Raw genomic sequence first — 25520 nt, 5'->3', positions numbered from 1 at the left:
AAAAATAGTAATAAAAAGATTATATATTTTAAATATTTTTGTATACCAAGCAAATAAGCCCAAACACTGTATGAATTCAGTAGCGAAGTAACTGTCATGATTTTTGCCTTGCTTGTCATCATTAACAGAATGATAGATCCACCCACGAGTCACTAGCACTGTGACAAACCATGTTATGCCAGGATGACAACTTTTCTCATCTAAATGAAAAAAAGAAGTCAAGAAAATGTCACTGTTCCCAGATTGAAGTCTTCTGACAAAACAAAGCTAATGACACCACAACAGTCTTTCTCAACAGATGCCTTTTACTCTAACTTTGAGAAACTTGCTTTGAACACAGGATATTCTCCAGGTCATCAATCGTGAATAGGGATCTCGGGACTGATTCTATTCTCTGCTTTCCAAGTCTGGATATATGGAGTTATTTTGATTGTATTTCCATTTGAGAACTGAACTAGCGGGGCACAATGTATTTAAGAGTGAACTTGAGAACTTGTGCACTATAATGATGTAGGATTTATTCTGTGTATACAGCACATTTTTGTGTGGAGTACCCCACACAAACATGAAATAAAATAAAAATAAGATGAAATAAAAATAAAAATTTAATGCTGTTTGAACTGCTTTTAGCAGCACTAAACACTACTTAGATTGAGTTATTTCAGCCTGGAGTAAGTTCTAACAAAGGGCTTGCTTTTCAAGCTGCTGAGATAGTGAAGTTAAAGGTGCTTGGTATCTCACATGGTTAAACTCAGAGATGTCAGAAGATAGACTCACATAAGAAGATTGATGATGTCAGAAAACAGGAGACAGAAGATAGGCTGAATTATACCAGAAAGTATTTGCTACATATATTAGGCTATTATCCTATACAAAAAGAATTTATGTTAAAAAAAATAAAAGCCCATAGAGATTAAGCCAGCTAGAAAAGCTAGGTTGAATGTTTACATTGATACCTCAGGCAGATAAAGAATGAGCTCACAGTTAGGAAAATGGTTAGTTTGACATGGATGAATCTTCCATTCCTGCACCTTTAAGCTCAGCTGTCACTCTGCATATAGCTGAACCTGTGCTCCCTGCAAAGAGGATTGTGTCACTGGCATGGTGAGGTCCTCTCCGTCTTCAGCGTGGTTATTGTCAGAGCTCTCAGCTCTTCATTTTGCAGAAGAGGAGTGAAAGCACAGAGAGATTAATGCAGCTTGTGTGAGGTTGTTTGGAAGTCTGTGGTAGAGATAGGATGTGCCAGGTTTCATGCTACCTTTCTGATCGTCTGACTGTCCTTTCTCCCAGTCCTGACCAGGAATGTTCTTCATTTATTGCCAAAGAAATAACTGGCAGTAGCTATACCTGCTCAGTTAACCTTACCATCTGCTGTTGTTGCTTTTTGAAATCAACATAAAGTGTTTTCAGATCCCTGCAGTGTGCTTCCATGGTTTCTTGGCTGTGCTAAGAGGATCCCCATGGTGTGCTTCCATTGTTTCTTAGCTGTGCTGTGAAACCCTGAGAATCCATATCTTTTCTCTGCAGTGCCATCCTGCCAGTGCCATCCTGCCAGTGAATATATATATGTATTTCCTTCTGAGGCACATATAGAGATGTGCTTCTGTTCTCTTTGCACATCTTTTTCATTCCTTCACATAACTTATTCATGCCAGTTTGTCATGAAGTATTGTATTTCTGCCCATTCGTTATTTAGGGGACAACAAAGAAACGATATAATGCAGAACAGCACAGCATGAGGAAAAAGTGCACCAGGGACCTGGTAGACTGAGTGGTCATATGTAGAAGACTCAAGGAGGTATTCCAGTTTAGTCCCTGCCCTGTCAGATGTTATTGCTTATTGCGGGGGGGGGCTTATTCTTCAAGCACTTATGTGCCAAAATCCCACAGATACAGTCAGTCTTTGTAATGAGGACTTGCAGTTTCAGATCCTTGGAGAACAAGGTTTTCTTTGGCTAACTGCAGAGGTGCTGCAGGCCTCTCTTCAATCTCTGCAGCTGCAGTTGTAGGTGATGATTCTGTCACGACACTGAAGGACACTTGACTGCAGGCCTGTAATTAGCACTACTGATGTGAATGAACCTGTTCAGAGGTTTAAAATTAAGCCCATGTAATGTCATTAACAGGATCAGGACCTGAACTGATATGCTGTGTGTGTGTGTGTGTGTGTGTGTGGTGTTGTGTGCACTGTCTCTCAATGCCAAGGTAAGCATTTCTGCTTCCACCACTGTTTTCTTTCAGCTGAATAACAAGGCTGAAAAATCCTAAATGTGTATGGGAATGATAAAAACTGCAGTAAGTTGTTAATAATTTAGAGAAGTAATTTACCTCCAGTTGAATTGTACCTTTAAAACATTGTATTTTGTTTACCACAACTTTAAAATGTCTATTTTTCATTCTTCTCCTATCTTATCTCCTGCTGAATTGGGAAGGTGGACAAGATGGCCAGTCTCTACAACATACATGTCCGCACAGGTTGCTTCTGTAATACAGGAGCCTGCCAGATGCATTTGGGTATCAGCAATGAGGACATCCAAAGGAACCTGCAGGTTAGTTTCTGAATGAGATTACATGATATTTTGCCCATGGAAAACACCTAGATTCAGTGACCCAGGAGACATCTTCTGGCTATCTTCAGTTCTGAATTTCCTAAGGATGGGAGGTTTGAAGGGGAGAAGAAAATCTGGCTTTGTATCAAAAAAACCCTAATTAGTTAAAAGCTAAAGTAGGTGTACCATGTCCTGTGGTTTTGAGTCTCTGCAACTTTAAGAATGAAGGTAAATTTGATTTGCTTTCTATGATCTTTCAACTCAATTGCCATGTTAAAGAACTAAATGACCTGAAATTCAATTAATTGAATTGGACCCAAAGCAGTATGTGTTGTTTGTTTTTATTTCATTGGAAAATATGAAATTGTGGCTTCTTGTTCTGATTCGGAATTACATGAAATCCAGACTTCCTGCAGAACAGAGGTTCCTGGACAATACATCTCATGTTGTTCCTTAAGTATCTTTAATTGTACTTAATAATGTTCAAGTATTATAGACCTATTGCTGTTGGATGTTACAGTTTAAAAGGCATACACAAACTGGACAAGAAACAAATAAAAGAGAATACATAGTTTCCCCCTGTATTCGGCACTGGTGAGGCTGGACCTCAAATACTGTGTTCAGTTTTGGGCCCTTCACTACAAGAAAGGACATTGAGGTGCTGGAGAGACTCCAAAGAAGGGCAACAAAGCTGGTGAAGGGTCTGGAGGAGCAAGCTGAGGAGGAGCAGCTGAGGGAACTGGGGTTGTTTAGTCTGGAGAAAAGGAGGCTGAGGGGAGACCTTATTGCTCTCTACAACTACCCAAAAGGAGGTTGTAGCGAGGTGGATGTTAGTCTCTTCTCCCAGGTAAGAAGTGATAGGATGAGAGGAAATAGCCTCAGGTTGTGCCAGGGGAGGTTTAGATTGGAAATTAGGAAAAATTTCTTCACTGAAAGGGTTATCAATCAGTGGAACAGGCTGCCCAGGGAAGTGGTGGAGTCACCATCCCTAGAGGTATTTAAAAGACGAGTAGATGTGGTGCTTAGGGATATTGTTTAGTGGTGGACTTGGTAGTGTTAGCTTAATGGTTGGACTCAATGATCTTAAAGGTCCTTTCCAACCAAAACGATTCTGTGCTTCTATGATTCTATGAATCTCAGAGAGTGAAGTAAATTTAGATGACATCTACCTAGGTTACTGGTGTGTTAGATTGTTAGAACGTGAATGTAAAGACTGTTTTCTAGATGACTAATATTTTCCATAAGTTGTCATTAAACGATGTGTAGCAGGATGTATTACAATGAAGTGGGGGAGGCTTCGTGTCTATGTATTTGTCAGAGTTTGAAATTACAGTAAATTAATACAGAAGGATCCAAAATTTTATTAATGGTATTCTTCAAAAGATAAAAAATAATAATGGCTGTATTGAAATTATAGCTCCCTTATAATTTCACAGAGACATTTAGATAATTTTTGCAAACACATTTATATGCAAGATCGATAGCACAAGTTCTTCAAGAGGGAGAGCTCTTTAATAACTTTCTTGGCAAAACGGTGCTTTGATTTACCATGGAAAGCTCCATGTCCATAGTCTCATGCATAGTCTAAGAGCAGGTGAGTGATGCTTGAATTTTTGAGGGGGAGCAGGTTCCCAATGTACTCTGAAAGGAAAAAAAAAGGTCTACCCTTCTGATGAAGTGCAAAATGCCAAAGGACCAGCTGCAACGCTCTTGGATCTGTTTGTATAAGAAGGATTTTGCTAAGGAGTGGGTGGCCTTTTATAGGTCTGTATCATGTTAATAAAGATGAACATTTAAATGGGGATAGGCAAAACCCAAACTTACAAAGAGACATTCAATCTCCCAAAAGTGATATGATGAGGTAGTGAAGTCAATCAGTCATTATTTTTGGACATTCTTATCAGTCCGTTGAGAAGGATCTGGATAAGTTATTGACAACATTCCTGTGCAGGGGAAGGCACCTTTTGTCACATTATTTGCACATGCACTTTGGTTTCGCCTTTTCCCAGGGTGCTGACTATATTCTTCCTTCCCTGATGAAGATTTCCATGTATAAAATGACAGTGAGGGAGGACTTTCTGTCCTCAAGGGTCCTTGCAGAAGTGTGGTTATTTTTCTTAGGGTGTTAGGTAGGAACTCATTTACTTACTTGCACAGCAGGAACCTCTCTCCTCAGTCAATCAATCAATACTTGGCGGAAGGTTTACACGTATATTAACAGATGCAACCTAATTTTGCAAATGTTGCTTCTGCTCTGTTGTCAAGGATAAAAACTGCATCACACTACATTAAAATATTTACTACTGTGTTGCATGCTTTGATATAGAGGGTTGTTTTAAATTTCTCCTTGCATAAATGGCATCTGTGTTCATTGAACTGTGACATTTCTTGCTTTAAAAAGCCCTCATGTAAATAATCTATTCACACTTCCATTTTTATGTAACAGAAATGAGTAAATAAATGAAATTCTGAGAAAAAAAAATAAAAAAGCTGCTGCACTTACAGGAATAAGGATGCTGACTTAGGGCTAAATGTTGTGTCCATTGGTGAGATAGTTAGGCGGATAAACAAAAGGGGTCTCTAACTTATCTTACTGGAGTTGAATGGCAGCATTCACTGACCCACTTACTGAAGGAGAAACTTCTGCTCTAAGGGAGAGTTTTCCAGAGAGTGCTGTATGAAAGACGTATCAAATGGAGGGGTATCTATATGGAGGTCACTATTAGGGTATTTGAAGCATTTTTCAACAAAGATCTTTTATGAGTGGCAACTGGTGTTCTTCAAAGGAGAAAGTGTTAGGGGGAAGGCTAGTTCCTTCCATCCTGAAAGCAATGTGTTGACTAGATCAGCAAGACAGATTTACTGCATACCCCAATGACGAGGGAAGTCACTTTGGATGTTGAAGCTCTAGATTCAAGTCTCTGCTTTGCTAATAATCCCAGAACAGTCCTCATCTGTATAGCTATCCATTGGACTATTTAACACAAGCTGTGAATAAGCCACTGATAGTATAAAATGCAACAGTTCTGACAGCAAATATCAGAAAAATCAGCAGTCTCATGGTTTTTTCACTTACCTGAATGTAATATCCCAGTTTAAATCCCAGTGAACTACGCAGATGAGACTGCAATATACCTGAAGACTGCCCTAGCTAACAGGCCATCCTGGGACATACAAACTTTTTCTGATTCTTGTCACGTTTTTGAAAAGTCTCTCTTGCCTTAGGGTAGAATAGAACAAGCATCTCAAAATGATCTTCCCAGCTTGAGTAAGTAGTAAGATAGTTGGGATTTTTTTCTCCATTTTCTCTATGTGTTCATGAGTTAACTTTATATATTTGAAAACAGTTTTTCAAGTTAGAATTAAGCTCCTTATTAATAACCATGTAAAATTAGAGGGAAATAAAGCAAAGTTTGTCATAATAGCTCTCTGGTTTTCTTCCTGTTTCAAACTAGGCTGGTCATGTCTGTGGAGATGATATAGACCTAGTTGATGGACGTCCCACTGGTTCTGTGAGAATATCCTTTGGCTACATGTCTTCTTTTGAAGATGCACAGACTTTTTTGAAATTCATCATAGCCACCAGACTTTCCAAGTCAGACACTGAGATTCCCTTCCAATCCTCTGTTACAAAGCTGACTACAGAGTCTGTCCCAGATGACCACCCTTCCTTTAACAATACAGATAAATTGTCTCCAATACCACACATCTTGGACAGAGAACTCGGGAACAATTCATCTGCGACAAAGATGACTGTCAACTGGCAGCCACCGGAGGCTGAGGTGGAAAGCATAAGGGCAGCTGTTTCTGAGACTGCAGTACCAACGTGTAGAAGAGGTGGCAAGCCCATCACCATCACCAACATTTACCTCTACCCAATCAAATCCTGCTCTGCATTTGAGGTATATGCTTTGAATCATTCTTAAATATTCATCTCAACTTTATGTTTTTCCTTACCCCTCTTGGACATGGCAACCAGAAATAGCATGTTCATGAGGTATTAGGAAGCAGTATGTGGGCACCCATTTTTCCTTTTCTTCAATTTCTAGGATCAAGTCCTGCATGCTAAGGTACTTTGAAGGATTTTCAATTAGACTGAAGTTGCAGGATGCAAATGTGTCTTCTGCTCTCCCCTTCCCCCCAACAGACAAATCTGCACATAATATGCAGTCTTGAAGAAAATAGTTGGATTGCAAACTTGACTAAAATATAATCAAGTAATTAGTATGCTTTTACGGAATGACATGTGATGGACTTGCAGGCATTGACAGGGTAAGCAGCAATTGAGAAATAACTTGATTAACATGTTATAATTGAGAGGAGGCTGATTTACATTACAAAGAAATGTTATCATTAAAAATACATTTGCAACAGAAATATGACATTTAAGTGTTGCTGCTCTATTTGAAAGTTCACTCTTTGAAGATTTTAATTGCTTTTTTACCAAGTTAATAATATCATCACCTTAGCTGTGACTTTTTTTTTAAATAATGCATGATGAAATAGGTGTATGGCCCACACATGACCTAGAATGTGACTCTGCTTAGTACCAAACTGGGAAGATGATTTATGAATGTCAATATCGTTATAACTTTCTCTATGAAAACTTGCTGGTGTAGGTCACTGTCTCACATCTGAGTGAAAATTGGGGTCAAATCCAGTGACAAACCACCTGCATTTAAAATATGGCTTCTCAACTGATTTGATCATGATTTATTATTTTTTTTCTTAATGCAAAAAGAGGCTGGGGAATTAAAGCAAAGACTGTTAAGTGGTCAACAAAACATCTGTATTCTTAAATTTGGTTTGACTTATGATGTCTTTAATTCAGAGGCACAATTTCGAGAATTATATGAGACCCGAGCAAACAATTTCCACGCCTTATTAACCTCCCACTAAATCAAACTGTTTAGAAAATCAAGGTAATCCCACATTTCATGGGAAAATGTTTTAACCTTTGTTCAAGTGTTGCAATTATTATAGCTGTATTACAGAAGCCCACTACAGAAGATGCTGAAATATGTTGTAGCAGTATTTGGGCCCCTTTGGGATTAAATTCTATTTTTAACATGCAGGCTGGTGTTGTGAGATACATACCACAACATTCAGTGCTAGGAAGGCTTTGAAGTGATTGTGCCCAGGAGCAGGTAAGACATACCTCAGCATGAAAGACAGCTTATGATTCCCCACAAGCTGAGCCAGGTTTCTTCTCTTCAGGCTCTGTGAGGGGAAATGACTCTAGCTGCTAAATTCATACAAACCTGGTACTCCCTGGCAAACAGAACTGCAATTTTATATAGAGGAGGAAAATTCCTATTCCTCATGCATACTTCTTGTGCCAGGCATGTGTTAATGGGCCCAGCATGAAAGCAGGGTTCATCTTACCTCAACTTACCCCTCCAAAGTTAGATAGTATTTGGTAAGCAGTGAGAGATGGCTACCTGCTAATTCATCTTATCATAAAATAGGCATCTGCAGTAGGAGAAATGAATTGTTCCTGGATATTCCTTTCTCTTTCCATTGACTACAGGAGGAATCCTTAGATTACGCAGCTAACACTAGCCGATTTGAATAGTTTAAAAATGCAGATATTAAAATTGAAAACTGTATTATGAGGTTTAGTTTCACATGCCTAGAATTATTTTTGATGTCTAGTGTCTTCTGGTTTGTTATTTTTTGATAACAAAGTATCAGCCACATTAGAACCCGATAAGCTAAGCACTGTCAGAGCCTGTATTGCCAGAGAGTAATATACAATTAAATATATAGTGCCTTTAGTATATGGTATTAGAAGGGACTGGAAGTTCACTATCAATAGCATTTAATTCTTGTCCTCCTCCTTTCAAAGAGCATTTTTTGTGCATTTCTGCTTAGTTCATAGAAGATATATGATTACATGTGAAAGAACAGAAGCTGACCTAATGGATATGATGAAAAAGGACTTTCAATGCGTAAGGAGAGCAGGCTGGGAGATGAAGCCAAAGGATTGATTGATTTTCATTATTTTCAGTATTGAAGTAAATCCCCAAAGAAAATGTGTTTGCTTTTATGATCTTCTTCCTATCCACCAGACATTCTTCAGGTTTTTGTTCCCAAAGGTCTGAGTGACACTTCTAGACCTGTCATACATTTATAGCCAGCCTGTGAAAGATCTGTCAGTCTTATTGTCTGCCTATAGAAGAGGTGCAGATGGCAACTTACAGCCCACCATTTGTAATGAGCTTTAAAAATCAGTTAATCCCATTCTAAATCAAGCAGTGGCTTAGTCTCTTCCCGATGGCTAAAAGTAGAGTATAAAGCCTGGGCTGCCAGAACCAATATCTTTATAGATGATCTAGACGTAGGGATTGAGTGCACCCTCAGTAAATTTGCAGATGACACCAAGCTGGGTGGGAGTGTCGATCTGCTGGAGGGTAGGAAGGCCCTACAGAGGGATCTGGACAGGTTAGATAGATGGACCGAGACCAACGGCATGAGGTTCAACAAGAACAAGTGCCAGGTCTTCGGCCACAACAACCCCATGCAGCGCTACAGGCTTGGGGAAGAGTGGTTAGAAAGCGGCCCGGTGGAAAGAGACTTGGGGGTGCTGATCGACAGCCGGCTAAACATGAGACAGCAGTGTGCCCAGGTGGCCAAGAAGGCCAATGGCATCCTGGCCTCTATTAGGAATAGTGTAGCCAGCCGGTCTAGGGAAGTGATCATCCCCCTGTACTCGGCACTGGTGAGGCCACATCTTGAATACTGTGTCCAGTTCTGGGCCCCGCACTTCAAGAAAGATGTGAGGTGTTGGAGTGAGTCCAGAGGAGGGTGACCAAGCTGGTGAAGGCTCTGGAGGGTCTGACCTATGAGGAATGGCTGAGGGAGCTGGGGTTGTTTAGCCTGGAGAAGAGGAGGCTCCGAGGTGACCTTATTGCAGTCTACAACTACCTGAAGGGAGGTTGTAGTGGAGTGGGAGTTGGCCTCTTCTCCCAGGCAACTAGCGCTAGGACAAGAGGACATAGCCTCAAGCTTCGCCAGGGAGGTTCAGGTTAGACATTAGGAAGCATTTCTTCTCAGAAGGGGTCATTAGACATTGGAGCAGGCTGCCCAGGGAGGTGGTGGAGTCACCATCTCTGGATGTGTTTAAGAAAAGACTGAACATGGCACTTAGTGCCATGGTCTAGTTGACATGGTGGTGTCAGGGCAACGGTTGGACTCGATGATCCCAGAGGTCTCTTCCAACCTGATCGATTCTGTGATTCTGTGTTTCTGTAACCCACATCATCACTAACTGCAGAGTGCATCACCCTCCACAAATCTATGTATGTCATTACTGCAACTTCAGCCTGTATCACCTTGAAAGGGGAAGATAACTCATGCTACATGGCACTGGAGTTTGAAGCAAGACATGCTAGAGAAATCTTACCACTATTAAATGGAATCAAATCCTGAAAATCATTTTGCCTTTTAAAATATTGACTATACCAGCATTCCTAGGCTTTATGATTAAAAGATTGAATCCCATAGAAAAGTATTCCTTTGCAAGTCTCTTAGTGGTCTTTGTCATACAGACCTCACACTTAACATTATATTATCTCCTTACTTTAGTAAACTCACAAACTTCTGAAGTAATAATCATATTGCTTGCAGTTTCCTTGGTCTTTAGGTAGAAGCCAAGAATTGAAATTCAGTTTCATGTTTTAAGTCTAAAATACCCTTAGATGCTTTGAAGTAGTTGGAAAGTTAAAAAAATATTTTCCTAATTAAACTTTTTATCTCCTTTTTTATCAGTTATAAGGTAGCTCTAAGCTAGTTGATGTGGAAAGGTGAAAGTGGTTTGGATACAGGGCAGCAATAAATTCACTCATCTTGTACTTGGATACTTGAGATCAGAATCTCATAGTTTTGTAAGTTCAAGTGCAGGCCTCCAGCTGGTATGGTAGGTCAGGCCTTTAGCACATGTGTTAAATGGGCTTTATTGTAAGTACATGATTGCTTGCATTTGCCTGAAATAATATGTGCGGTGGAAAATTCCAGCTAACTGTGTGTGCAAGACCCAGACAATCTGCCAGTGAAGTCTGCCTGCTGACTTACTGGTTGCAGGATAGATGTCTTGATTAGTGGAGGGGGGACAAACTCGATGAGGATATGAGTACAAACTCACAGCTGTTTGATCTCCTCTTTAGAGTCACATAATCTCCTCCTCTCCTAAACTCTGATTTCTCTGCTTTATTCTAAATGTTTTAGTATGGGAGGTGCTTGACCTCCAGAGAAAATGGGAGTGCAGAGTGCTTTGGCAGCTGGGAGGATGAAGCTTGGCATGAAGAGCATCAGCTCACTGCAGGTCAGTTAGTTCCTACAGCATGTGCATTTTATAAAGTGTTCCTGGCCACGGGACGGTTTCTGTTCAGTGTTGTTCCATGCGTTTTACACACACGGTGCAGGAAGCAGAGGGCAGAATATTCTAACTCAGCTTCTTAAAAGCACTTTCTTTTCCCTACAATTATTTTATTAAATGGGGAGAAGCAGAGAAGAGGAGTAACCTCTATCCCAGGACACTTTTTTCTTCTTTTCCAACATAAAAATGTGTTTTAAACATGCATTATTAAACATGAACATCTCTCATGTAGATAAATTTTACATACTTACATAATGCAGTGTGCCCAGTGAAAAAGGTTAGGACTTTAAACATTAATAACTTTATTATTCGTGCAGTAGTTTTCAGAGTATAAAAATTGCATCTCAACACAGAAGACAAATTAGCTTTTAATTTAAAATACAATGCAAATTCCTAGTGATCAGTGGATAAATTGTATGTAAGACCACTAATATTTTAAAACTTGCATAATTTAAAACCTGTTCAGTGATTCCCTTAATGTGTTCAAAAATTGTGTTAGCCTTCATGGTAGCATTACTGTGAACTATGGAAAAATGCAGCCCAAAATGTTTTCAAGAAAATTCTGAAAAAAACAAAACCATGTTTTTGCAATGAATATTTTTGCATTAGAAGAAAAAAAAATGGACTAAAGCAGATATAGGATAATACCATGTACTGGCTGTACTATGCAATGATCCTCACTTATGACAGGTAGAGAAGACCTTATGTTGGATGACTAGCTCACCTGCCATGCTGGGAATGAAGGTGTGTGCTAGCATCTATCAGTAAAATCATGGTGTCCCTGATTTCTTTCTGTCCTCCCCCTTCTAATTTGTCTCAATAGTCAGAGATGGCCAGACAACTTCAGGGAATCAAGTTAGAAGCTATGTAATACAGTATTGCTTACTGCAATGTATGCTAACCTGTTTTATTTTACTTCACAATAAGCTTCACTGGTTGCTTTGCTTCGCTGTATTGGTTGCCTGAATATAGGTATTTAGTGACATTAGAGTGCCCTGACTGACTTCCTGCTGCTGGTCCACAGGGATGTGGATCATCTCTGCAGCCTGTGTCATTTCTGCTAGCAGACATCTCAGTTGTAATCCAAGGGAGCCAAATTCATAGAATCATACAATCATAGAATGTTAGGGGTTGGAAGGGAGCTCTGGAGATCATTGAGTCCAACCCCCCTGCCAGAGCAGGACCAATCTAGGGCAGGTTACACAAGAACGCATCCAGACGGGTCTTGAAAGTCTCCAGAGAAGGAGACTCCACAACCTCTCTGGGGAGCCTGTTCCAGTGCTCTGTAACCCTCACAGTAAAGAAGTTCTTCCTCATGTTGAGGTTGAACTTCCTGTGCTCTTGAACTTCTTGTGCAGGGCACAAGTGAAAAGAGGTTGCACCTTTCCTCTTGATACCCAGCCCTCATATATTTATACACAGTAATCAGACCCCTCTCAGTCTTCTCTTCTCCAGACTAAAAAGCCCCAGGTCTCTCAACCTTTCCTCATAAGGCAGGTGTTCCAGTCCCTTAATCATCCTCGTGGCCCTCCGTTGGACTCTCTCCAGTAGATCTCTGTCCCTCTTGAACTGGGGAGCCCAGAACTGAACGCAATACTCCAGGTGAGGTCTCACAAGGGTAGAGTAGAAGGGGAGGAGGACCTCCCTCGATCTGCTGGACACACTCTTCCTAATGCACCCCAGGATACCATTGGCCTTCTTGGCCACAAGGGCACATTGCTGTCCCATGGATAACTTGTTGTCCACCAGGACTCCAAGGTCCTTCTCCACGGAGCTGCTCTCTAGCAGATCGCCTCCTAACCTGTACTGGTGCATTTTATTACTCCTTCCCAGATGCAGGACTCTGCACTTATTCTTGATGAACCTCATTAGGTTCCTCTTTGACCATCTCTCGAGTCCAAATCATGCTGAATGGCCGCACAGCCTTCAGATGTATCAGCCAAACCTCCTAGCTTCGTATCATCAGCAAACTTGCTGAGAAGACCCTCTGTCCCTTCATCAAGTTCGTTGATGAAGATGTTGAACCACTCATGTCTCAAATGAAAGCAGAGCAGGCAGAATTTGCCTGAACTGCTCTAATTCAGTTGCTTGCAATCATTTAACAATCCCTTCAGCCTCTTTGAAATAATGACGGGAGATGGTCTGCACAGGTCGCATCCCTAAGTGCTAGGAATGGACAATGTTCTTCCACGCTCATCTCCAGTATCAGTATTAGCAACAAACCAGCTCTGACTGTTTCTTCATCATCTGTGACTCTCTGTCCAAGGCAGAATACACAGTTACTTTGTTGTTGCAACTTCATTTATTGGGGTCCTAGCAACATGTGCTACAGAAAGTTGAAAAGTCGAGAAGAAGTAGAGCACTTGACAGTGTGTGAAGGACATCCATGAGATGACAGGGACTCAGTGCTGGGCACGTGTATGTATGATTCTTTTGTTACAATGGCAAATACCCAGAGGAAGGGGAAAAATGGGCTGAGGACCTGTAGTCATGTGCTGCATCTCAGAGTGCAGCATGGAGTTACTTGCTATTATTTTGGACCTACCAGGGGTATTTTGAATGGAAGGTGTTGATTATTTCCAAGTATCTGCTACCTAGTCAGCTGAGCTTACCCCACAATGCCTATCAGCATATAAGAATTAGCTGAAGCTCTGGTTAAAGAGAAGATGTTTTGTTTGCTCATCAAACCTCCTACCTTCAGTGAAGGGTAAGCAAACACTTAAGCTATTTCCTGAATAAGATTGCTGTCCTGAAGTGGAACCAAGACAACTGAATGTTACAATAGGGAGGTAGGGATCATTGTCCTCATGCTCTTTTTCTATTTTTCTGCTCTTTTAGTATATTCTGCTCGTTATGCCTTGTAAATCCTGTAAAGATCTGTTTGATTCATGGAAGGACGTATTACCGATCAGTGATCTTCTGTTTTGGAAGGAAGAGTTGTTAGCAGAAAATTCTTGCAGCTCTCAGATGATCACCAGCTGTTCAAATGCATTTTGTAATTAAATTATACAGGATAACAAAAAAATACTGGCCTCTCCAAAGAATAATTTCCAGCAAGGACAAAAGTCTGTTCTTCAGCTGATATTGCAGTCTCTGGGCTATGATTTCTCTCCTAAAAAGGCAGAGCAAAGGTTCACATCATTTAAGTGCTGACAGTTTGAGGTGCTTGGACAATGTGGTTTCAGATGACACTGTCAGACCTAAAGTTTCCAGTTTTGACTGAATTTTTCATCTACACTCACTTGAAAACTGCCAAAGAATATTATAAAGGAAATAGGCTGATAAAATACAGCTACTGCTGCAGGCTCCTATAAAACCTTGAAAAGTTTATAAGGATGGGATATTGTGGTTCTTTGGGGTTTTGGATAGAGCACATGCTAAACAAAAATGTAATTTGTAATTAATCTAACCAGTGCTTCCAGCCATGTTTTTCTTCAGAGCATCAGGCTGTGCCTGACATATCTTTTTCTCTATACTTTTTGCTAAAGTCTTGTTGCCAGTTAATTCATGTGAGCAGTGCTAAGCTTCTCTACAAAAATTCAACAAAGTTCAGCTGTAGTTAACTTTTCTCCATACTCAACTGTGACTAGAAAGCATACATGAGTTGAAGCAATATGTTTAAATACCCAGCTTTATGTCAAAAGAATGGTATTAATATTTTAACATTCTGAAGGAGAAAGCAGTTATTAATATCACCCAAAGGCATTACTAAAATTGCTCTCTTTTTGGATTTCAAGATTACCATCTGTGTAGCATCAGTAACAGATGTTCTTTTCACCAGAAAAATGTACATGAAAGCAAGGACAATATGCTTGTATAAGCTATTGAATGTAAAGAGTGTTATAGAAGTAATGGAAGAACAGATAGCAAAAAAAGACAATGTGTTTTGTCGTAGATCTGGAGAAACTATTATGCTCCTAGCTAAACCAGAAACCTCAGTGGTGGAGGTTTTCTCAAATGGGTTCGTTGATAAAGTGGTTCCAGTTTTATGAAAAATATGGAAGTTTTTTCAGAATTTTGAACTTTGAATGTCACATTTTTCTTGCTTTTTGTTTGGTTGGTTTTGCCTTAATCCATACAACTTTCATTGTCCATGCCTTGTAAATTCAAATAAAATTGTCGGGAGGAAAGGTCCTGAAAATGGGTGAGTATAAAACTGAAAGCAGTTTTCAGTGTGTTTCAGAGGTTGTTTATTCTCACAGCTCTGTTAAATCAAAGTGTATGATAATATGTAACAAATTATAGTAACTCCATTTTGTTTTGTCAGCTTTGTGCAGTGATATCTTTATCTCTGATTTGCAATTCACATTTCTTTTATTAAAGGCTGACATTGGCTTGCACAAGTTTTCCTGATTTCAAAGTATTTCATTAACAGTTTCTTTTCCCTCTCTTTTCTGTTCAGCATGAATCTTTTAATGCAGCTGAAATTTTCTAAACCTTTGTATCCCCTCCTGATGCTTTTCCAGGTTACAGAATGGCCAGTGGGAAACCAGGGTTTGCTGTATGACCGTAACTGGATGGTTGTAAACCAGAATGGAGTCTGCATGACTCAGAAGCAGGAGCCAAGGTTGTGTCTTGTAAATCCCTCGATTGATCTGAAGAAAAAGGTTATGGTCATTCAGGCAGAAGGTTAGTAGCCAATATCCTTTTCTCCCCTTCATTATTTATGTCAACTTCTGGACAGAGACACCTGCATGCACCCACCAAACTACTGAATGCTGTGTATGCTTACTGACTTCAGGGACAAATTCTGCTACTAGCTATGGGTAAAGAAAGCCTAGGCTGTAATATACAGACCTGGGTAGTTTCCTAGCTTGTTGGGACAGGCAGAGAGTAGACAGTGACACCCTATGTGCAATCATAAAATGATGCTCCAGGAAGGAGTAATGAATTGACAAATGTGGAAATGTACTGACTAGTCTCTCTCTCTACATCATGAAGTCCATCAGCTTGAAAGGAATGTTATCACCGCAAAAGTAAAGGAATAGGAGTCTAGCATCAAACACCCTGGCCAAAGACCTTCGCATTTTATAGCTCTCCTCCTCCTTCCATCTGTGTGACTAGAAGGGTAGAGTCTTCAGTGGAAATTAATATGAATTAATATAAGGACCAGACATTATTTAGCTCAGTTAAATACTTGCACTAGCAGGCAAATATTTCATGATGTTTGGGCTTCTCTGGATTCATCCAAACCCTTTTTATTCTCTGCTGAGGGGAAAAAAAAAAAAAGAAAAAACTTATGGAAAGTATTACAGAAAACCCTCTGCTACTTAGGGGTGCAAATTATTTATTTTGCTAACAGTGCTGTTATCACTGAATGCTGGAACAGGTTTGTATTCCACAAAAGTCATTATTAATGCCAAGTTTGCATGTGTCTGAATGGTGTTCATCATTTCCCTGGGGTATAACATTTACTCAGCCTGTATGGCTTAAGCATTAATGACATATGTGCCCACACTTTCAGCAGCTAGAGCAAAACAAGAGAACCTATATTCAGATTTTTCACCCTTTATTAGAAATCTGTATGAATGGATCTGTAACTACAGTCTCCTTTCTGTTTGTACATTACAGTTGTCCTCTCCAGCTGCCTGAGCACTCTCCATAAAATAAGTCTCACCAGTTGATTTCTTTTGTCTGGAATAGGTTTGTCAAATGTACATTTGGGTACTTCCACTAGTCTTGTGTGATTTTGTGTGTGTTTCAGATCCCAAACACAATCTAGTCTCTTCTTAGGGATTCCAGACTGGCTCGTTGGCACAAACGCTGCTATTTTCCACTCTTCCCTTTGTAATCTTTCTTTGAAAAGGTATTGTTAATTCACATCAATTCTATGTGGAGCACCTCGCACCGCAAATTTTTGTAGTAGAGTTGTATAGACAGCCTTCTCTCACGACTTTTAAATTACCAAGTGCTTCAAGAACTAATTATTTCTAGAAATTCAGTTCCTTTCCACCTCTCTTCCTTTCTGCCGGTACCTTTTGCTTGCAGACACAATATGAAGTCTTGTCCAAACCTTCTCCATTTATCCTTCACATTTTCAGAGGTTCAGCTCTGTTGGGCCTTTTGATTGCTTCATTCTGCTCTTCTAAGTATATTCTTAATTTTTTTCCTTGCTAGTACCACATTGTTCAGACAAGTGCATAGCCATTAGTATGTTTGCCTGTCAATAATATCTGCACTGACATATTTAAGAGAGTCAGGAAGAAGCTTTCTCAGACAAAAATGACAGTCAGGGAACTCATTTCTCACTGAGATTTACAATCTGTTGCCATAGTTAGTGCCAGGGTAAAATTCACCTTTAAATCCTACATTTTACTTTGTGTCATTTTTGGAGTTTTCACTGTCATTCACCTTCCTTCCTATGAAAGTGAGAACCACTTCCATCCAGAAGTGATTGACCAAGTCTATGGATCACTTTTCCACCTCAAAGTAATTGATCAGATCTCCAGTGTGCTCTAACAGAAACATGGTTGGCATTTATTTATAGCCTGCTTTGGTACAGCTAGTATATAACAAGAGTGGAGTCATTTTATTCTTTGTATAATGACTCTAGATACCAATAATCTTAGCCCATAAGGTGTTCTGGGCCCTCTTTTTATAATAGTCCTATTTTTCACTCTCGTAGTGTACTTGCAACCTGTGGTATTTTTTTAATGCTTGACAGTGAGATAATGACTCTCATTTGCTTGGGGAGACTATTCCAGAGATTACTGCTCATAAGTTAGCACAATGATGGGAACACATATGAACTGACAGGGTAAGACTGAGCAGATAAATCTGTAGGAAGTTGTTCCAATATTTATTCTGTTTTCTTTCCTCTTACCTGCAGTCTAAATGTATGATTTGTTTGTTGGTGTTAAATTTTTAATTTTTTCTTTTATCCCTTTACATACATGGGTCATTGTTATATCTCCCACTTAAATCATTTCATGGCAGACAAATTTAATTTTATAAGTTTACTCTTTTCTTGAAAATCCCATGTTAATCACTGTTAATCACTGCTTTTGTCACCACTCTTTCCAGCCTGTCCGTAGTTTGTTGCTAATGTAGGACCTGAAGCCAAACACCACATGTGTAGCTGGAGCAGCAGTCAGTGTGGTGAGGAGCGGTAGCCTCTGATGAGCCGGACTGGCTGTTGTGCAGCTCAGAGCCTTCACTGGCCTACATCTGTGGCTAATGGTATTTCAGATTTGTAGCACTTAGCCTGCTGACTACAGCCTCTTCCAGGTCTCTTCCAGCTCTGTTGCTTTGATAGTTTCTTTCTCCCACTGGATGCCTCCCACCTGAACTGCCTTTCCTCAGCTACAGCAGCATGCATCTTTCCAAGAGGAGTTTTGTTTCCTCCAGCTTCCCCTTTCCTCCCCCATCCCTCACACTCCCCGTGCAGTTCCTCTGTTCTTTTCGGTGTGATGGGGACATTTCTGATGGTGAGGAGTGGGTGAGGGAGGCGACTGGTGAAAAAAAAGAGGCACAACCTTTGAGCTGCACCTCTTGCTCTGCCGAATGTGAAAACACAGCGGCTCCTAGCTGACCGGGTGACAACTGCAGTCAAGCTAGCTGCCTTCCTCCTGCTCCTCTGCAAGGAAGATGGAACCACTCTGCTTTCTCTACCAGTTTCTCTGCTGCCATCTGTGCTTTTCTCATTGTGAGAGCAGGCTGTGGCAATGATCTCCATCTAGAGCACGCTTTGCCGTCTGGAGGTGTCTCTCTCCAACAGAGAGCCTAAGGCAACATGCTGCTGGATTAGGTGCCTCTGGTAAGTGCCTAAAGCCCAGGGGGGCAAATCTCATGTAGCTGAACTATGTGGCTTTCTGGAAGAACATTTTGCTGCTACACTATTATAGATTATGGTGAAGACTTTATCTGTGCCACTTTTAAAACGTAATGAGTCTATTCTCTCTCCCCCTCCATGCACGTGCTTTCCTCTCCCTCTAGAACTTTTCATTAGTGGAAAATTTGTTTATGGCTATTTTATTTCCATATGGTTTAGTAATCTCTGTCCAACAAAATAAAACATTCAGCATGATTTAGTGTGATAGTCACTACTTTAATACCTTTTGCTGAATCCTCCGTGTGCTGAGACACCACTTCATGTTCTTTTTTTAACCCCTCTGTGTAGCGTGTCTCTGTAGCCCATCTAACAACCAGCCTTGGATGGGCAGACCCGCTGTACCTGTGGGTAGCAAGGACATCAGACTGGGGCTCTAGAAAAGGCCATTCGTGGTCAATGGGACAGAGTCCAGTTGGAGGCCTGTGTCTAGCGGAGTCCCTCAAGGGTCGGTACTGGGACCAGTTCTATTCAATATATTCATTAATGACTTGGATGAGGGAATAGAGTGCTCTGTCAGCAAGTTCGCTGATGACACAAAACTGGGAGGAGTGGCTGACGCACCGGAAGGCTGCGCAGCCATTCAGAGGGACCTAGACAGGCTGGAGAGTTGGGCGGGGAGAAATTTAATGAAATATAACAAGGGCAAGTGTAGAGTCCTGCACCTGGGCAAGAACAACCCCATGTATGAGTACAAGTTGGGGGCAGAGCTGTTGGAGAGCAGCGTAGGGGAAAGGGACCTGGGGGTCCTAGTGGACAACAGGATGACCATGAGCCAGCAGTGTGCCGTTGTGGCCAAGAAGGCCAATGGCATCCTGGGGTGTATTAGAAGGGGTGTGGTTAGCAGGTCAAGAGAGGTTCTCCTCCCCCTCTACTCTGCCCTGGTGAGGCCGCATCTGGAATATTGTGTCCAGTTCTGGGCCCCTCAGTTCAAGAAGGACAGGGAACTGCTAGAGGGAGTCCAGCGCAGAGCCACGAAGATGATTAAGGGAGTGGAACATCTCCCTTATGAGGAGAGGCTGAGGGAGCTGGGTCTCTTTAGCTTAGAGAAGAGGAGACTGAGGGGTGACCTCATTCATGTTTATAAATATGTAAAGGGCAAGTGTCATGAGGATGGAGCCAGGCTCTTCTCAGTGACATCCCTTGACAGGACAAGGGGCAATGGGTGCAAGCTGGAACACAGGAGGTTCCACATAAATATGAGGAAAAACTTCTTTACGGTGAGGGTGACCGAACACTGGAACAGGCTGCCCAGAGAGGTTGTGGAGTCTCCTTCTCTGGAGACATTCAAAACCCGCCTGGACGCGTTCCTGTGTGATATGGTCTAGGCAATCCTGCTCTGGCAGGGGGATTGGACTAGATGATCTTTCGAGGTCCCTTCCAATCCCTAACATTCTGTGATTCTGTGATTCTGTGAAAACTGATTGAAGGCTTAGGATCCTTACCTGGCATGCCTGCAAAGTTAGTTGGCTTACATGGCAGCTGGGGAGCTCCAGGTATTCCCCTGATCCCTGAGGAAGGGGGTAAGTGAGAGCAGAGGAGAGGAAGGGCTTGTGCTTGGTCTCCCATTGGCTGCATTTCTGGGTTTTGTCAGAATTATTGTCTTAGGCTATGTGGTTGTTAACAGGCATTTCCTATTCTTTTTGGCGTGAAGAGTGTGACTAACCCTTGCTATCAAAGGACCCACTGTAAAAAAAATGGTGTAACTTGAAATAAGCCCCTGTGGAGAAAAAAAACTTCTTGTTATCTCGACTGAAGCAGTTAATGGTTAGGCTCACAGCAACTTAAAGGTGGGCAGGAGCAGGTGCCTTTATTTCTAGAAGCCGTATTACTTGAGTGGGAATCAAGGGAAGTCTTGTTGTCCTGCTCCATCAAATACATGAAGGCACAGAAAACACTGGGCTTGCTTCTAGCCGACATAAAAGTAAGCCAAGCAGAATTTAGCTGAGAATACGTTTCTGTAGAAGACAAATTTCTTTCTTTCCATTTTAGCTAACAATCAGCATTACTTTGGCAAGTTGGGCATTAGTTTGCCACTGCACACAGGGAGAAATTTTGAGTGTTGTGAAGGCCCTTTAAAATAGTGGAGTAGAAAGACGCTAGCAAAATTGAGCAACTAATTACACTTTATGGAGTTTATTGTGCCTTCCAATAGTCATGTGTTACTGCCAATAAAAATAATGGGAATTAAGTGCATACACTGACGAAAGAATATACATGAATAGTTTATATTTCAGTCCATTGAAATAACAGACCTCTAATTTTTCTCATTGACTGAAAATAGGAGCTATAAAGACAAGAATAATTTTTTTTACATTAATACTGTGAGCACATCTGTGAATTTTATTATCAAGCAAATGACCATGGAGAATGACAGCTTTTACATTTTAGTAACTGGCAATATTCTGCTTTATTTTTTTGCCTTAAGATAGAATAAAATTGTAATTAACAATGTTTAACTGACCTAAACATCACTGGAAAATGTGTACTGTTCAATAAAAATGTGATCCATTTGCCGGTGTATAAAGGCAAGGCTTTTTAAAGCCCTGAGGCTCTATTTTAAGAAATTTTGTGAGTATGCCTTGCTTAGAAAGTATTTTTAAAAGATAAAAAAAGATAAAACAGCTAAGGATGCACACAGGACGAAACCTTTCAAACTCTTCTTTTCCAGAAAGAATGATGCTAATGTTTAATTTTTTCAAAGTACAAGAACGTTAGTTCTACTTTATAAGATTATAACATTAGCTTCTTTTCAAGTTGTTGCAAGCAAGTTCAATGCATTTATTACTTACGTGTTTTATTTTCCTAAGTGAACCTAGCCTTTCTTCCTCTGTCTTCGCTTCTGAAGCACACTAACATCAGTAGCTAAAAAAGGAGTAGACCTCTTTCTGTATTGAAAACAGAGCTGACTGATAGTTGGGATATAGTGAATCTGAACTACAGCTCGTTATTCTTCAGAAGAGAATAAAACAATTTGATTTCACCATATCACAGAGCTGGTAGAGCTTGATTCTTATTTCTACTACAATAATATAAACAGGAAGTATGAGTGAAATTGAAACGTGCTGATATAAAACTGGGGTACAGGAGATCAGTCTTTACTCATTTATGTCGCAGGATAATGGAAAAGAGTTGGATTCATTGCAGCCACACAGTAAAATCCTTTGTTCGTCATTTCAGATTATTGCTTTCAATTAACAGAAAGGAAAATAGTACAGCTTTTCTTTTAGTTCTAGTAAGCCACAGTAGCCTTTCCATCTCTTTGGCACATTCTGTTTGAGATAAGAAAATGATGGAAGAAACTGTTAACATAGATCATTACCAGGGATTCCTGATCTGCTTTAAACTTAGAGATGAATAGATGAAAATAATTCTCTCATTATTGGTTTCCATGCATTTTATCTTTAAATCAATGTAGTTTTATGACACGTTTCTTTCCTTGAACAGCTTGTGCTTATTTTTTCTCTCGCCGCCCCCACTCCATCTTTCATCTTTCTGATCGCTCCATCCCACCACTCCAAAAAAAAAAACAACCTGACAGTGATTAACCTCATCTCCTGATTTGCTAGAGGGGGCACAACAGTGATAAACTCATCCTTTCAACAGAAACGATGACTGAGGCAGTAATTCTGTGCCACTTTCATTGCCCGAGATACACGGAGAATGAAGTTACTCAAAGCTGAAATTGTATATTCCTTAATGTGGTTTGGGTACCAAGGTCATCTGCAGCCTTTCCTCTTTACATTATCATTTGGAGCCACCTGCAGGCAGAGAAAACAATTCTAGCAAAAAGAAAGAGGATTTTTGTCACATGCTATTTGGGAGGCTGCTGTGATTGTGAACAGGTGCAAAATAAGAACTTTTTTCATGACTCTATGTTTCTGCATAGTTGTTTTTTTTAAAATATGATTTGCTGTCTGCCCATCTAGGCATGGACCCAATATCTCTATCACTAGAAGAAAATACTGAAAAAGAGGCTGTGGTCTGTGAGAGTAAAGTCTGTTCACACAGGTGAGTGAGAGCAGAGTGGAATCAAAGCTGAAAATCCCTGCAGTAACACTCAGGACATGACTGGGTGGACACACAGGGGCAGAAGGCCTTAAAAAAAGAGGAGGAGGGTAGAAAGCAATGAATGACTTAGTGAACCAGGTGAAGACAGATATAGAGAGGTAATTGGGCATGCCCAGCATATCTGGTAGAAAACACTAAAAAGTTATAAAAATTTAAAAGGGGGGGAAGGACGGTACAAGAGACTGTGATAGCTTGGCACAGACTTGAATAAGGGAGACCTTTGTTTTACTTGCTGCAAGGATGAGAAAATGGAAAGGTGTCCCCAGTTACTTCCAAATGCCAACTGGGGACCTCAGCAGGACTCTAGAATTCAGTTCCTTCATTTGACAGCAATGACACTGGCAACTTTCCCCATTTTGTGCTGTGTGGATTCAAAATTGCTAGAAGCCGTTGAAGTTATAAACAGCTTTCCATATTTACAACCCTTTTTAATTTTGTTTTGACCACCCATTTTGATCAGAGTCCCCTTAGCAATCTTGGATAGATTGCAAGTGAGTATGAAATAACGTTAACTCTAATCAAGAGCCATACCACTTCAGTAAAATATAATATTATGCATAAATTAATTTCCTATCAGTGAACTTAAGTGTTTATCCGTCATATTTTCTAAGTACTTCCCAGTCTCACTAAGTTTTCTGAGTGGCAGTGTATCAAGTGCCTTCCTAAAGTACATTTGCATTATCTACTACATTTCTTTTTACCAAGTCTCTTGGTAAGTCCAACTAAAAAAGCCACTTAGAGGTTTACATCTTCTTTTAACCAAGGTATACTAATTCTTTGCAACCCTCTGCATTTGCTTCTCTGAGGGTAACTCATACATAAACCAACCAGCAGAAGACCTGGCCATTTTCCCCATGGAGCCATGAAGGAAATGATCTTCTTCTTTCTACTAGCTATTCAGATGATAAAGAGGATCCTTTTCTCAGAAGTGTATTTTCCTCAGGTAGTGGAATTCACCCAAGAGTCATTTGTTTTAACCATCTGTCCCACTTCCCTTAGTGTTGACTCATCCTTAGCATCCCCATGGTTAGCCCATCTATTACAGGCTGTAAAATAGCCTAGGTTATCTTCCTGTCTGTGTGCATATAACTGGCTGCCATACTATTTATTGTAGCGTGTCTTTCATGTCATTGACTGTGTAATTTTTGATATATGAAATAAATAGAAAATTTTCATGGGAAACTGCTTAGAGTCCTGAGGAGGAAGAAAAGGATGGAATGACAAAGAAAGGGGAGATGCAAGACAAATTGCACAGAGTGGACTGTGATTAGCAAACAAACAAGGCAGGAAGTAAGGCAGAATGAGTGGACAACGTTGATGAGGCTGCCAGACTGCTCAGAGATCCAACAGTGCTGATGCCAGGTTCCAGTGTTTCAGCAGGGGAGCCTCTGGGGCCAAAAAAAATGGAAATAGGAGCAAAACAGTGCTTTGCAGTAGGACAGGGGTGATTTGTGGTCCGGGATCTTTTCTGCAACGTGTCTGAGGTGAGCAGTGGGACCAAAAGTCTTTGTTAAAAGGCTTTTATTCGAAAGAAACCCTGACTGACAGCATTTTCTACTTACTAATTCTGCTCTCTGACATTGTGATTTCATCCGGTTCTGTTGGCTTAGGTGGTTACTCTGAATTTACACTGAGATAGCTGATAAAAGCACGTGATGTAGAATCTGTAAGCAGTCAGGTGAGGAAGTTTAATTTCACAGCAGCCACAAAAGTTTAATGAGCCCAAGTTTCCATTGTGAAGCAATTCTACTGAATTAGTGCTCTACTGAAATAGGCAGGGGCAGTCTCCTCTTTAACAGGCCACAATATCAAAGAGATCAAAGGAAGGGTATCAGTGGTAGAAGAAGACAAAGGCATAGTTAAAAACAAGGTGAGCTGAACCTGTTGTGCGTAAATGTATGTATTATATCCCTTGGGATCAATATCAGACTTCAGCTGTCCTTGTTTCTTGTTCTATAAATCACCTAGCTAGAGGGACCAGCTGTAACGCACTGAAGCTGAATGACATAAGAAGATGAGTGGGGAACTCAAGGCAAACAGCAAGTAAAATCTGAGAGAACTAGGCCCTCCTTTATAAATTGCCTGACATGTGCCAAATGAAACGTAACACTGACAGATGTAAAGTAATACTCAACAAAAATAAACATAAGCAGAAAAAGAGTAGAATTGAGCTACAGCAGAAGGACTTTGAATAAGACCTTGAAGAGATGATGATGGTACGTGCTCAGAAAATGGTCTGACAATAAGGGAAAGCAATTTGAAAACGTAAGAGTCTTGGAATACAAAAACTATACAGTGACACTTGATGAAATACTAAAAATGCTATGTGTCTCTAACTCAGCCACTGTGACTCAAAATGGTAAGCAAATTAAAAAAGGCAAAACTTTGATCCTGATTTATACAATGTTAAGCCCCAGCAGGCTGCTAGATGTAATTGGCTCAGGAGAGAATTTAAATACCCCTAGCACCTCTGTTTGGGTGGGAAAAAAATATTTGGGGAATTTATTTCACCTGTACTGTTATCATGGAAGATTCATGCCTTCTCATTAGCAGCCTTCTCCCTAGCACAGCCACCAGTAAGTGATTCTGTGATTCTGTGACACAAGAACTGCTCAGCTCAGACTATAGAATCTCATGTGGAGTCTCACCTTTTGGCCCTTGTTTCTTGCCACAGTGCCTGTATCTCATAATACCA

General features: G+C 40.5%; 1 protein-coding gene across 1 annotated transcript in view; it reads left to right on the top strand.

The window, feature by feature from the left end:
- The window catches only part of MOCOS (molybdenum cofactor sulfurase), a 239609-nt gene that overhangs the window by 194528 nt on the left and 19561 nt on the right, over positions 1-25520 (top strand). Inside the window, exons 7-10 of the mRNA XM_068396930.1 lie at positions 2433-2549; positions 6005-6451; positions 15393-15555; positions 22684-22765. Of these exons, the coding sequence (XP_068253031.1) occupies positions 2433-2549; positions 6005-6451; positions 15393-15555; positions 22684-22765 (809 nt within the window). The remainder of the gene's footprint in view (positions 1-2432; positions 2550-6004; positions 6452-15392; positions 15556-22683; positions 22766-25520) is intronic.

The sequence above is a fragment of the Nyctibius grandis genome, chromosome 3, assembly GCF_013368605.1.
Source record: "Nyctibius grandis isolate bNycGra1 chromosome 3, bNycGra1.pri, whole genome shotgun sequence".
Lineage (NCBI taxonomy): Eukaryota > Metazoa > Chordata > Aves > Nyctibiiformes > Nyctibiidae > Nyctibius > Nyctibius grandis.
This window is presented reverse-complemented; position numbering and strand designations above follow the sequence as displayed.